We start from the raw sequence: 13312 nt of genomic DNA, 5'->3' as shown, positions 1-13312 counted from the left end.
TAAACTGACTACAGCTGTTCCTACACTGACTACAGCTGTTCCTAAACTGACTACAGCTGTTCCTAAACTGACTACAGCTGTTCCTAAACTGACTACAGCTGTTCCTAAACTGACTACAGCTGTTCCTAAACTGACTACAGCTGTTCTTAAACTGACTACAGCAGCTGTTCCTAAACTGACTACAGCAGCTGTTCCTACACTGACTACAGCAGCTGTTCCTAAACTGACTACAGCTGTTCCTAAACTGACTACAGCTGTTCCTAAACTGACTACAGCTTTCCCCCAAACTTCTGAATGTGAATCAAATCAATGAAGGCACATGACTTCTGACTAAGAAACTACCATGGGAATCTCCCTCAGACCAGACAACAAATTGTTGAGTATGTGTTGAAAGGAATGGTGGTCTCTAACATTACCAACTATAGTCAGATACATATTCAGAGAAAGCACTACACGTTCTTAGAAGGCACTACACCTTCTTAGAAGGCACTACACCTTCTTAGAAGGCACTACACCTTCTTAGAAGGCACTACACCTTCTTAGAAGGCACTACACGTTCTTAGAAGGCACTACACGTTCTTAGAAGGCACTACACGTTCTTAGAAGGCACTACACGTTCTTAGAAGGCACTACACGTTCTTAGAAGGCACTACACGTTCTTAGAAGGCACTACACGTTCTTAGAAGGCACTACACGTTCTTAGAAGGCACTACACGTTCTTAGAAGGCACAACACATTCTTAGAAGGCACTACACATTCTTAGAAGGCACTACACATTCTTAGAAGGCACTACACATTCTTAGAAGGCACTACAAGTTCTTAGAAGGCACTACAAGTTCTTAGAAGGCACTACAAGTTCTTAGAAGGCACTACAAGTTCTTCTTAGAAGGCACTACAAGTTCTTCTTAGAAGGCACTACAAGTTCTTCTTAGAAGGCACTACACATTCTTAGAAGGCACTACACATTCTTAGAAGGCACTACACATTCTTAGAAGGCACTACACATTCTTAGAAGGCACTACACATTCTTAGAAGGCACTACACATTCTTAGAAGGCACTACACATTCTTAGAAGGCACTACACATTCTTAGAAGGCACTACACATTCTTAGAAGGCACTACACATTCTTAGAAAGCACTACACATTCTTAGAAGGCACTACACGTTCTTAGAAGGCACTACACATTCTTAGAAGGCACTACACGTTATTAGAAGGCACTACACATTCTTAGAAGGCACTACACATTCTTAGAAGGCACTACACATTCTTAGAAGGCACTACACATTCTTAGAAGGCACTACACATTCTTAGAAGGCACTACACATTCTTAGAAAGCACTACACATTCTTAGAAGGCACTACACATTCTTAGAAGGCACTACACGTTCTTAGAAGGCACTACACATTCTTAGAAGGCACTACACATTGTTAGAAAGCACTACACATTCTTAGAAGGCACTACACATTCTTAGAAGGCACTACACATTCTTAGAAGGCACTACACATTCTTAGAAGGTACTACACATTCTTAGAAGGCACTACATGTTGGTCATTGGGTTCAATAAGACTAGTCTGGTCATTGGGTTCAATAAGACGAGTCTGGTCCCAGGTCTGTTCGTGCTGTCTTGCCAACCCCTCTGGTCATTGGGTTCAATAAGACTAGTCTGGTCCCAGGTCTGTTGGTGCGGTCTTGCCAACCCCTCTGGTCATTGGGTTCAATAAGACTAGTCTGGTCCCAGGTCTGTTGGTGCTGTCTTGCCAACCCCTCTGGTCATTGGGTTCAATAAGACTAGTCTGGTCCCAGGTCTGTTGGTGCTGTCTTGCCAACCCCTCTGGTCATTGGGTTCAATAAGACTAGTCTGGTCCCAGGTCTGTTGGTGCTGTCTTGCCAACAACTATGGTCATTGGGTTCAATAAGACTAGTCTGGTCCCAGGTCTGTTGGTGCTGTCTTGCCAACCCCTCTGGTCATTGGGTTCAATAAGACTAGTCTGGTCCCAGGTCTGTTGGTGCTGTCTTGCCAACCCCTATGGTCATTGGGTTCAATAAGACGAGTCTGGTCCCAGGTCTGTTCGTGCTGTCTTGCCAACCCCTATGGTCATTGTGACAAGATCGCATAAACAGATGTCGGTCTCTCCCTGGACCCCAGATCCAGTGGTGCGTGACCCCTGTAAACTCTGGAACCCCTCACCCCACAACTCCTTGAACCCACAACCTCAGACACTCTGTCCCAATCTTGTCCCCATCCCTGTGAGTAGGGGTCGGGGGCCTGGAAATCACCCTGGCAGGTCCAGGGGCCACACTACTTAAACAAAGCCGGCATATACAGACCGCATCCAAAATGGCACCCTATTCCCTATAAAGTGCCCTACTTTGACCAGGGTCCATAGGGAAGAGGATGCCATTTGGGACACATCCAGTGAGACCCTGGCGCACAATTTGGCAGCGCATCCAGGGGCGAATCTAAGTAAACAACTTCCAGCACATACAGTGGGAAGTGGGAGCAGTATTTGGCACCGAAGCCCTATAATAACAGACAGACAGCCCCGTGCTGGTGATGTTGCCAAGCGACTGGAAGGAAGAGGAAGTAGTGGAGTATAAACAGCCACTCACCACGATTACGGCCGGGGTCGGGTTAGCTGAGGCATCCTCCAGTCGGCTCACACACACCACATAACGCTCAGGAAACACACGCAGCTCTGGGGAGAAAGCACACACATATATATATATATATATATACACACACACACACACACACACACATTATATATATATACAGTGCCCTGCGAAAGTATTCGGCCCCCTTGAACTTTGCGACCTTTTGCCACATTTCAGGCGTCAAACAAAGATATAAAACTGTATTTTTTTGTGAAGAATCAACAACGAGTGGGACACAATCATGAAGTGGAACAAATCAAAAACTGAAAAATTGGGCGTGCAAAATTATTGACCATGAAAGTGTCCCAAGACGAAGAGCTCCATTTGGGAGGGAGAGGACCCATGAAAGTGTCCCAAGACGAAGAGCTCCATTTGGGAGGAAGAGGACCCATGAAAGTGTCCCAAGACGAAGAGCTCCATTTGGGAGGAAGAGGACCATGAACGTGTCCCAAGAGGAAGAGCTCCATTTGGGAGGAAGAGGACCATGAAAGTGTCCCAAGACAAAGAGCTCCATGGGCCATGGAGATGTAACATTCTCAGTCTCACAGCCCTCCTATAGAAGGAAAGGGACTCCCATCTTTTTACGGTCTCAGAAAGGAGGCCCTTCAGGGACAAACTTAACAGGAAGATTAAGGAGGCCCTTCAGGGACAAATTTAACGGGCAGATTAAGGAGGTCCTTCAGGGACAAATTTAACGGGCAGATTAAGGAGGCCCTTCAGGGACAAACTTAACGGGCAGATTAAGGAGGCCCTTCAGGGACAAATTTAACGGGCAGATTAAGGAGGCCCTTCAGGGACAAACTTAACGGGCAGATTAAGGAGGCCCTTCAGGGACAAATTTAACGGGCAGATTAAGAAGGCCCTTCAGGGACAAATTTAACGGGAAGATTAAGGAGGCCCTTCACGGACAAACTTAACGGGCAGATTAAGGAGGCCCTTCAGGGACAAATTTAACGGGCAGATTAAGGAGGCCCTTCAGGGACAAATTTAACGGGCAGATTAAGGAGGCCCTTCAGGGACAAACTTAATGGGCAGATTAAGGAGGCCCTTCAGGGACAAATTTAACGGGCAGATTAAGGAGGCCCTTCAGGGACAAATTTAACGGACAGATTAAGGAGGCCCTTCAGGGACAAATTTAACAGGCAGATTAAGGAGGCCCTTCAAGGACAAATTTAACGGGCAGATTAAGGAGGCCCTTCAGGGACAAATTTAACACCAGACTAAGACAGCCCTTCAGGGACAAACTTAATGGGCAGATTAAGGAGGCCCTTCAGGGACAAACTTAATGGGCAGATTAAGGAGGCCCACCAGGGACAAACTTAACAGGCAGATTAAGGAGGCCCACCAGGGACAATCTTAACACCAGACTAAGACAGCCCACCAGGGACAAACTTAACGGGCAGATTAAGAAGGCCCTTCATGGACAAACTTAACAGGCAGATTAAGGAGGCCCTTCAGGGACAAATTTAACGGGCAGATTAAGGAGGCCCTCCAGGGACAAACTTAACGGGCAGATTAAGGAGGCCCTTCAGGGACAAACTTAACGGGCAGATTAAGGAGGCCCTTCAGGGACAAATTTAACGGGCAGATTAAGGAGGCCCTCCAGGGACAAACTTGCAGGATGTTCTCAAGCACGATTTGCTTAAGGCAAACAAGCTGGGTCAAACAAACTAAAAGTATAGCTATCATGCTTGAAAACAAATTATAGTATATTATATAGTATATTAATAGATTGCTTTTTACAAATAATGTTTTGTTGCATTTAACTACCGAAAATGCTGTTATCGAGATAATAATTTCCTGAAGGGTCAGGATGTTAAAACAAGTGAAGGAGAGACCTTTTAAAAGGTATATTGTGTGGACTCACTGCTTTGCATAAGCACATACAGCACCGGTCAAACACACCTACTCATTCAAGGGATTTTTTATTATTATTTTCATAGTTTTTGATGTCTTCACTATTATTCTACAATGTAGAAAATTGTAAAAAATAAAATAAAGAAAACCCTTGAATGAGTAGGTGTGTCCAAACCTTTGAATGGAACTGTACATAAAGATGATTTATGAGTTCAAGGGTCTTTAACGGCGCGTCCTCTTCTGAACTCTTTCAATATATACACATGGTATACTTTCAAGTCAGCGCTGAAGCACTGCAAATGACGGGTTTGCTTGAACTGAACTAGAGTCCTGTCCAGAGGGTGTACTATGGGGCCGCTCTGGCTCAGACAAGGCTCACTTACATGGACTGCAGTGTTGAGACGGAAACAGGAGTGAGATGGACACAACAGAAGAGGCGACCCTCTCGAACATTATTTAATATACCTTCCAGAGTTAAGGTCAAAACCATGTTCAATTCCAGTCAATTCAAAAAGTAAACCAAATTCCAAATTGTCCTCATTGAAAAACATTGGAAAACAGGAATTTCAGTGCGCTTCCTGAAATGAAATGACATTTGACCCCAGCCCTCATACCTACCAGTGTCCCCTATACTGCTTACTTTTCCTGGGTATAACATATGTGAATACCTACTACAATGCAGGTATAAACTAGGTGATTACTAACCTCCGTACTGATGCTTGACAATACACCTCAGGTTGAAATGTCTCTTCACGAAGTTGGCCACCAGGCTAACTCTTCTCCCTGTGAAAGAAAACAAGCAAGATTAAAAACAAAACAAAAACTATGTTTTAAGTGAGAATAGTCGTTGGTTTAAAGCAGAAAAAGAAAAGAAACTCACATGAGCACCACAATGGCTATTCCACCCATGCTATAGCAAGGTTTTCCAGCATACAGCTTTGACCTACTACAGAAGCTATTGTACTTCAGACTATGTGTAGGCAGGTTGCTAGGGATTCAAACCTTCTCAAACAGCCTCATTCAGACTCTTAGAGGAGGTGCCCCCACAATAGTGTGATTTGTACCACATACAAGATAAAGTATTGGATTCTTCAAACAACACAGTAAGACATTATCCCATTACGCTACCTTTTCATGCTTTACATTTGATTTTTTATGAAAGCAAGCTTTGCTTGTATGCTCGATTGAGCCGTTTTGTCTTGTAGTAATGTTGTGCCTGTATTCCTTTAAACCTGACATTTTTAACAAAACATGTCCTTGGAAAAAAACAACAACACATAATAACATCCTTTATTGGTCAGTAGGTGTCCAGCATAACAGGTGGTGGTGTGTTGAATACACAGTAGAGGAGAAATCAGGAATGCAGACAGGCTCTGTTAGCTTATCTGTAGAGCAACGTCGACATGTGCTCAGAACCACGTGGGATTCAACCATGGTCCTGTTTTATAAATTGTGGTGCTGATCAATGGACAATACATTACCTATGTCGCAATAATTTCAGCTTAAAGTTATGTTTGTACTTGTTTATAAAACTATAAACGAAAGAATGGCGGAAAAATATCTCCTCCGGGAGGCTAACCCGCAATTTTCTGATCCACAAGAGGTAACTTGAACCGCCAGCCAAACTCAACTGGCGGACCGCGGTCCAAGTCTGGACCCAGAGAAGGGTCAATCCGGACAACATAACATTTATTTATTTATTTTATACCCGCAATTTTCTGATAGATAGGAGTGTAGTTATCAACTGTTAACTACACAGATGGGAGTGTAGTTATCAACTGTTAACTACACAGATGGGAGTGTAGTTATCAACTGTTAACTACACAGATAGGAGTGTAGTTATCAACTGTTAACTACACAGATGGGAGTGTAGTTATCAACTGTTAACTACACAGATGGGAGTGTAGTTATCAACTGTTAACTACACAGATAGGAGTGTAGTTATCAACTGGTTGCACCCTACTGGAAGAGGGAGGGGACTGGTTGCACCCTACAGGAAGAGGGAGGGGACTGGTTGCACCCTACAGGAAGAGGGAGGGGACTGGTCGCACCCTACAGGAAGAGGGAGGGGACTGGTTGCACCCTAAAGGAAGAGGGAGGGGACTGGTTGCACCCTAAAGGAAGAGGGAGGGGACTGGTTGCCACCCTAAAGGAAGAGGGAGGGGACTGGTTGCACCCTACAGGAAGAGGGAGGGGACTGGTTGCACCCTACAGGAAGAGGGAGGGGACTGGTTTCACCCTACAGGAAGAGGAAGGGGACTGGTTTCACCCTACAGGAAGAGGGAGGGGACTGGTTGCACCCTAAAGGAAGAGGGAGGGGACTGGTTGCACCCTACAGGAAGAGGGAGGGGACTGGTTGCACCCTACAGGAAGAGGGAGGGGACTGGTCGCACCCTACAGGAAGAGGGAGGGGACTGGTCGCACCCTACAGGAAGAGGGAGGGGACTGGTTGCACCCTACAGGAAGAGGGAGGGGACTGGTCGCACCCTACAGGAAGAGGGAGGGGACTGGTTGCACCCTACAGGAAGAGGGAGGGGACTGGTTGCACCCTACAGGAAGAGGGAGGGGACTGGTTGCCACCCTACAGGAAGAGGGAGGGGACTGGTTGCACCCTACAGGAAGAGGGAGGGGACTGGTTGCACCCTACAGGAAGAGGGAGGGGACTGGTTTCACCCTACAGGAAGAGGAAGGGGACTGGTTTCACCCTACAGGAAGAGGAAGGGGACTGGTTTCACCCTACAGGAAGAGGGAGGGGACTGGTTGCACCCTAAAGGAAGAGGGAGGGGACTGGTTGCACCCTACAGGAAGAGGGAGGGGACTGGTTGCACCCTACAGGAAGAGGGAGGGGACTGGTTGCACCCTACAGGAAGAGGGAGGGGACTGGTTGCACCCTACAGGAAGAGGGAGGGGACTGGTTGCACGTTTGAAAGAGGACCACCCGGAGCTGACATATTACCACTGCATCATCCACCAATCTGTCCCGAGTGCCAGTCCGGGAAACGAGTATTCCCGAGGTCATGACAACGATGATGACACGGATCAACTTTTTGAGAGCAACATCACCCCTTCAACACCGTCTGCTACGAGAAAGTTCTGACAGACGCCAATGCCAGTTGATGACCTCCGACCTGCACAACAATGCCAGAAAGTTCTGACAGACGCCAATGCCAGTTGATGACCTCCGACCTGCACAACAATGTCAGAAAGTTCTGACAGACGCCAATGCCAATTGATGACCTCCGACCTGCACAACAATTTCAGAAGGCTCAGCAAGACAGAGTTTTGGAACACTTTTGGGCCATTCGGGAGGAAAGCAAAGCTTTCTCATCAGAGCAAATTGAGTGACAAGGCAACTCAGTTTTCAGAGTTTTTGGAATATGAGAAGTTGGAAACAGCTGAATTTTTGGCCAGACATTACATCACAGCCTAAATCAAGTGAACGTCAAGCTGCAGGGATGAGACATGATAACAGTAATCCGGCCTTTCCAGAAGAAAATCGAGCTTTTCAAGAATGATCTCCAGGGAAAACTTCTCCACATCCTCAAACTTTTGGAGCAAAAGGGAGAGAAACCATGTTGATTTCATCCAGAATCTGATGGATAACTTCAAGGCTCACTTTGATGACATCACGGTTAGATGAAAACTGCTGCTTCTCATCCAGAACCCCAATTCATGGTCACAAATGTGACACAGTTGTCAGAAGAAGCAAAACAGATCTTCAGATGGGTAGACGTTGCATCGCAGCAGATGGAGTTGATTGAGCTGCAAGGCAATGCGTCTTTGAAGGAGCAGGCTGGTAACCGTGCCACTTCCTGGGGAAAAGATGGTGCCTGCAGCTAATGTCCCTGTTCTCAAGAAGCTGAGCACTATACATCCTGAACATGTTTGGTTCCACATACAGCTGTGCATCAGTCTTCTCCACAATGACCTTTATTAAAAAACAAAGAGCGCACCAGTCTCACCGATGAACACCTGCACCAGTCTCACCAATGAACACCTGCACCAGTCTCACCAATGAACACCTGCACCAGTCTCACCTGCACCAGTCTCACCTGCACCAGTCTCACCTGCACCAGTCTCACCTGCACCAGTCTCACCTGCACCAGTCTCACCGTGAACACCTGCACCAGTCTCACCTGCACCAGTCTCACCGTGAACACCTGCACCAGTCTCACCTGCACCAGTCTCACCTGCACCAGTCTCACCGTGAACACCTGCACCAGTCTCACCTGCACCAGTCTCACCGATGAACACCTGCACCAGTCTCACCTGCACCAGTCTCACCTGCACCAGTCTCACCTGCACCAGTCTCACCTGCACCAGTCTCACCGATGAACACCTGCACCAGTCTCACCGATGAACACCTGAGTTCATTTGTAGGAGACAGAAAGTGTAATTTATCTCATTACTGCAGGGCCCAGAGTGACTTACCCATGAATATTGTGAATATTTCACGGCCCAGAGGGACGTTCTGTTTATTATTTTGATTCAACTCTCCTTCGTGCTCCAGAAACTGTATTTAATTTTAAAAACATGTTTGGTGGTTCACAGCACACTTTTTGCATAGAGAATTATGCAACCACGTTTGTTCTTCAGCTACGTTGATGCAATGTTGCACATGTTCACATTCGAAAGAAGTTGTAATTAATTCAAAATGTGTCTCTTTTAATGTCGACGTAGCACATTTCCTAAGTCGTAGATGACTATGCTACTTACATTTAACATTTACATTTAAGTAATTTAGCAGACGCTCTTATCCAGAGCGACTTACTACGCTGTACCGCAGGGCCGATAAAGGACGATATCCAAGTTTCATATGGTATGTATTGATTTGTGATGTCTATCATCCAATTCACATATGCTACAAATTACAATTCAGCACAATAGCCTATCAATTTGCAATGAGTATGTGTTACGAATTTCAATTTGTTGTGGCTAACGTTAGCTAGCTGGCTAACATTAGCTAGGCTAGGGGCATTCGGTTAAACGGTTAAGAGTTAGGCTTAAGGTTAGGAGAAGGATTAGCTAACATGCTAAATAGTTGAAAAGTAGAAAGTACTAAGGAAGTAGAAAAGTTGGTAATTATCTTTTAAAAAATGCTCATGTTGTCCATGACGAGATTCGAACTCTCGACCTTTGGGTTGCTAAGATCACCCAGTCGCGATTCACTTCCTCATTGTTCGTTTATACAGCAAAAAATATCAAAACACACCCAAATACATGATCTCAGTATAGTGAGATGTAGTGCTTTAGATGTAGTGCACGCAAATGTACTTAATCCGCAATGTTATAAATCAATTTTGCGCTACTCAAGATGTTTCTTCTCCCAGCTGTGTTGTGGTACTATAGGGACATGCTCGGCCTGCACAGCGCCGTGGGGGTAAACAGCGCCACACGACCGAAATGGATATTTCCCGTTGAGGATGGATTTAGGAATGTCCTGCGCTGTCCGTAAAGCTCAGAGACAGGATTGTAATCGAGGCACAGATCTGGGGTTGTGTAACAAAACAAAATGTCAGCAGAATTGAAGGTCCAAATAGACATGATTTGGAAAGGAACACACCTGTCTATATAAGGTTGAGGCACAGATCTGGGGAAGGGTACCAAAACATTACTGCAGCATTGAAGGTCCCCAAGAACACACTGGCCTCAATCATTCCTAAAAAATGGGAGAAGTTTAAACCACCAAGACTTTTCCTAGAGCCGGTCGCCCGGACAAACTGACCAATCAGGGGGAGAAGAGCCTTGGTCAGGGAGGTGACCAAGAACCTGATGGTCACTCTGACAGAGTTCCTCTGTGGAGATGGAAGATCCTTCCAGAAGGGCAACCATCTCTGCAGCACTCCACCAATCAGGACTTTATGGTAAAGTGGCCAGACTGAAGCCACTCCTCACTAAAAGGTACATGACAGCCCAGCTTGGAGTTTGTCAAAAGTCACCTAAAAGACTTTCAGACCGTTAGAAAAAAATATTGGCCTGAATTCTAAGCGTCAAGTCTGGAGGTAACCAGCAACCAAGGTCAGGGTTATGGTTAGGGGTTAAGTTTAGGGTTAAGAATTAGGTTTAGGGTTAAGGTCAGGGTTATGGTTAGGGGTTAAGGTCAGGGTTATGGTTAGGGGTTAAGGTCAGGGTTATGGGTTAAGGTTCAGTTTAGGGTTAAGGTCAGGGTTATGGGTTAGGTTTAGGGTTAAGGTCAGGGTTATGGTTAGGGGTTAAGTTTAGGGTTAAGAATTAGGTTTAGGGTTAAGGTCAGGGTTATGGTTAGGGGTTAAGGTCAGGGTTATGGTTAGGGGTTAAGGTCAGGGTTATGGGTTAGGGGTTAAGTTTAGGGTTAAGGTCAGGGTTATGGTTAGGGGTTCAGTTTAGGGTTATGGGTTAGGTTTAGGGTTAAGGTCAGGGTTATGGTTAGGGGTTCAGTTTAGGGTTAAGAATTAGGTTTAGGGTTAAGGTCAGGGTCAGGGTTATGGTAAGGGTTAGGGGTTAAGTTTAGGGTTAAGGTCAGGGTTATGGGTTCAGTTTAGGGTTAAGAATTAGGTTTAGAGTTAAGGTCAGGGTTATGGTAAGGATTAGGGGTTAAGTTTAGGGTTAAGGTCAGGGTTATGGGTTAGGTTTAGGGTTATGGTTAGGGGTTAAGTTTAGGGTTAAGAATTAGGTTTAGGGTTAAGGTCAGGGTCAGGGTAAGGGTTATGGGTTAGGTTTAGGGTTAAGGTCAGGGTTATGGTTAGGGGTTCAGTTTAGGGTTAAGGTTATGGTAAGGGTTATGTGTTAGGTTTAGGGTTAAGGTCAGGGTTATGGTAAGGGTTAGGGGTTCAGTTTAGGGTTATGGTTAGGGGTTCAGTTTAGGGTTAAGGTCAGGGTTATGGGTTAGGGAAAATAAGATTGTAAATGGAAATTAATTTTAGGCCCCCACAAGGATAGAGGAACAACGTGTGTGTGTGTGTGTGTGTGTGTGTGTGTGTGTGTGTGTGTGTGTGTGTGTGTGTGTGTGTGTGTGTGTGTGTGTGTGTGTGTGTGTGTGTGTGTGTGTGTGTGTGTGTGTGTGTGTGTGTGTGTGTGTGTGTGTGTGTGTGTGCGGCGTGACTGGAGACGTCAGCTGTTGCTCCATCTTTACAGTGTCCTGTGTCGAGCAGAGTTGGTTTTGGCTCGAGTCCCAGAGAGTGGCCTGCTTCCCAAATGGAACCCTATTCCCTATATAGTGCACTACTTTAGACCAGAGCCCTATGGCACCCTATTCCCTATATAAATCACTACTTTAGACCAGAGCCCTATAGAACCCTATTCCCTATATAAATCACTACTTTAGACCAGAGCCCTATAGAACCCTATTCCCTATATAGAGCACTACTTTAGACCAGAGCCCTAAAGGCACCCTATTCCCTAGATAGTGCACTACTTTAGACAAGGGCTCTGGTAGTAAAATTACTGCATTATATAGGGAATAGGGTGCCATTTGGGATCAGGACTTGATCTCGTGATAAGCCTACAGTCATGTTTTGGTCTCCCTCCAAACAGTGTGACTCCTTGGGGGAAGAGTGGCCCCTTGGTTTCTAGGGCAGGAATGCAGTCCATAATGGTACCCTGTACCCTATTTATATAGGGAATAGGATGTTATGTACACAGCTGTAGTCCACAATGTTTTACAATAAATGTTTCCTGTATGAAGGGTTCATTAGTAGAAAATGAAACCCTTTTTGTGGCAGGAGGATAGTCTGTTATGTTTAAAGATACATTTTACAATAAGCTTTTACAGTAAGCGTTTCATAATGATTATATTAACTGTAAATTAAACCCTTTCTGTGGCAGGAGGATAGTCTGTTATGTTTAAAGATACATTTTACAATAAGCTTTTACAGTAAGCGTTTCATAATGATTATATTAACTGTAAATGAAACCCTTTCTGTGGCAGGAGGATATTCTGTTATGTTTAAAGACACATTTTACAATAAGCTTTTACAGTAAGCGTTTCATAATGATTATATTAACTGTAAATGAAACCCTTTCTGTGGCAGGAGGATAGTCTGTTATGTTTAAAGATACATTTTACAATAAGCTTTTACAGTAAGCGTTTCATAATGATTATATTAACTGTAAATTAAACCCTTTCTGTGGCAGGAGGATAGTCTGTTATGTTTAAAGATACATTTTACAATAAGCTTTTACAGTAAGCGTTTCATAATGATTATATTAACTGTAAATGAAACCCTTTCTGTGGCAGGAGGATATTCTGTTATGTTTAAAGACACATTTTACAATAAGCTTTTACAGTAAGCGTTTCATAATGATTATATTAACTGTAAATGAAACCCTTTCTGTGGCAGGAGGATAGTCTGTTATGTTTAAAGATACATTTTACAATAAGCTTTTACAGTAAGCGTTTCATAATGATTATATTAACTGTAAATTAAACCCTTTCTGTGGCAGGAGGATAGTCTGTTATGTTTAAAGATACATTTTACAATAAGCTTTTACAGTAAGCGTTTCATAATGATTATATTAACTGTAAATGAAACCCTTTCTGTGGCAGGAGGATAGTCTGTTATGTTTAAAGATACATTTTACAATAAGCTTTACAGTAAGGGTTTCATAATGATTATATTAACTGTAAATGAAACCCTTTCTGTGGCAGGAGGGTAGTCTGTTATGTTTAAAGATACATTTTACAATAAGCTTTACAGTAAGGGTTTCATAATGATTATATTAACTGTAAATGAAACCCTTTCTGTGGCAGGAGGATAGTCTGTTATGTTTAAAGATACATTTTACAATAAGCTTTACAGTAAGGGTTTCATAATGATTATA

General features: G+C 44.3%; 1 protein-coding gene across 1 annotated transcript in view; it reads right to left on the bottom strand.

Annotated features, from left to right (window-relative positions):
- LOC124047516 (SLX4 interacting protein) overlaps positions 1-13312 on the bottom strand; it is a 124763-nt gene that overhangs the window by 39276 nt on the left and 72175 nt on the right. The window contains exons 5-6 of the mRNA XM_046367817.1: positions 5219-5296; positions 2612-2697 (exon numbers count right to left, since the gene is read on the bottom strand). Of these exons, the coding sequence (XP_046223773.1) occupies positions 2612-2697; positions 5219-5296 (164 nt within the window). The remainder of the gene's footprint in view (positions 1-2611; positions 2698-5218; positions 5297-13312) is intronic.

Source organism: Oncorhynchus gorbuscha, linkage group LG11, assembly GCF_021184085.1.
Source record: "Oncorhynchus gorbuscha isolate QuinsamMale2020 ecotype Even-year linkage group LG11, OgorEven_v1.0, whole genome shotgun sequence".
Taxonomy (NCBI): domain Eukaryota; kingdom Metazoa; phylum Chordata; class Actinopteri; order Salmoniformes; family Salmonidae; genus Oncorhynchus; species Oncorhynchus gorbuscha.
Note: the sequence above shows the minus strand (reverse complement) of the source record. Positions and strands in the feature narration are given on the sequence as shown.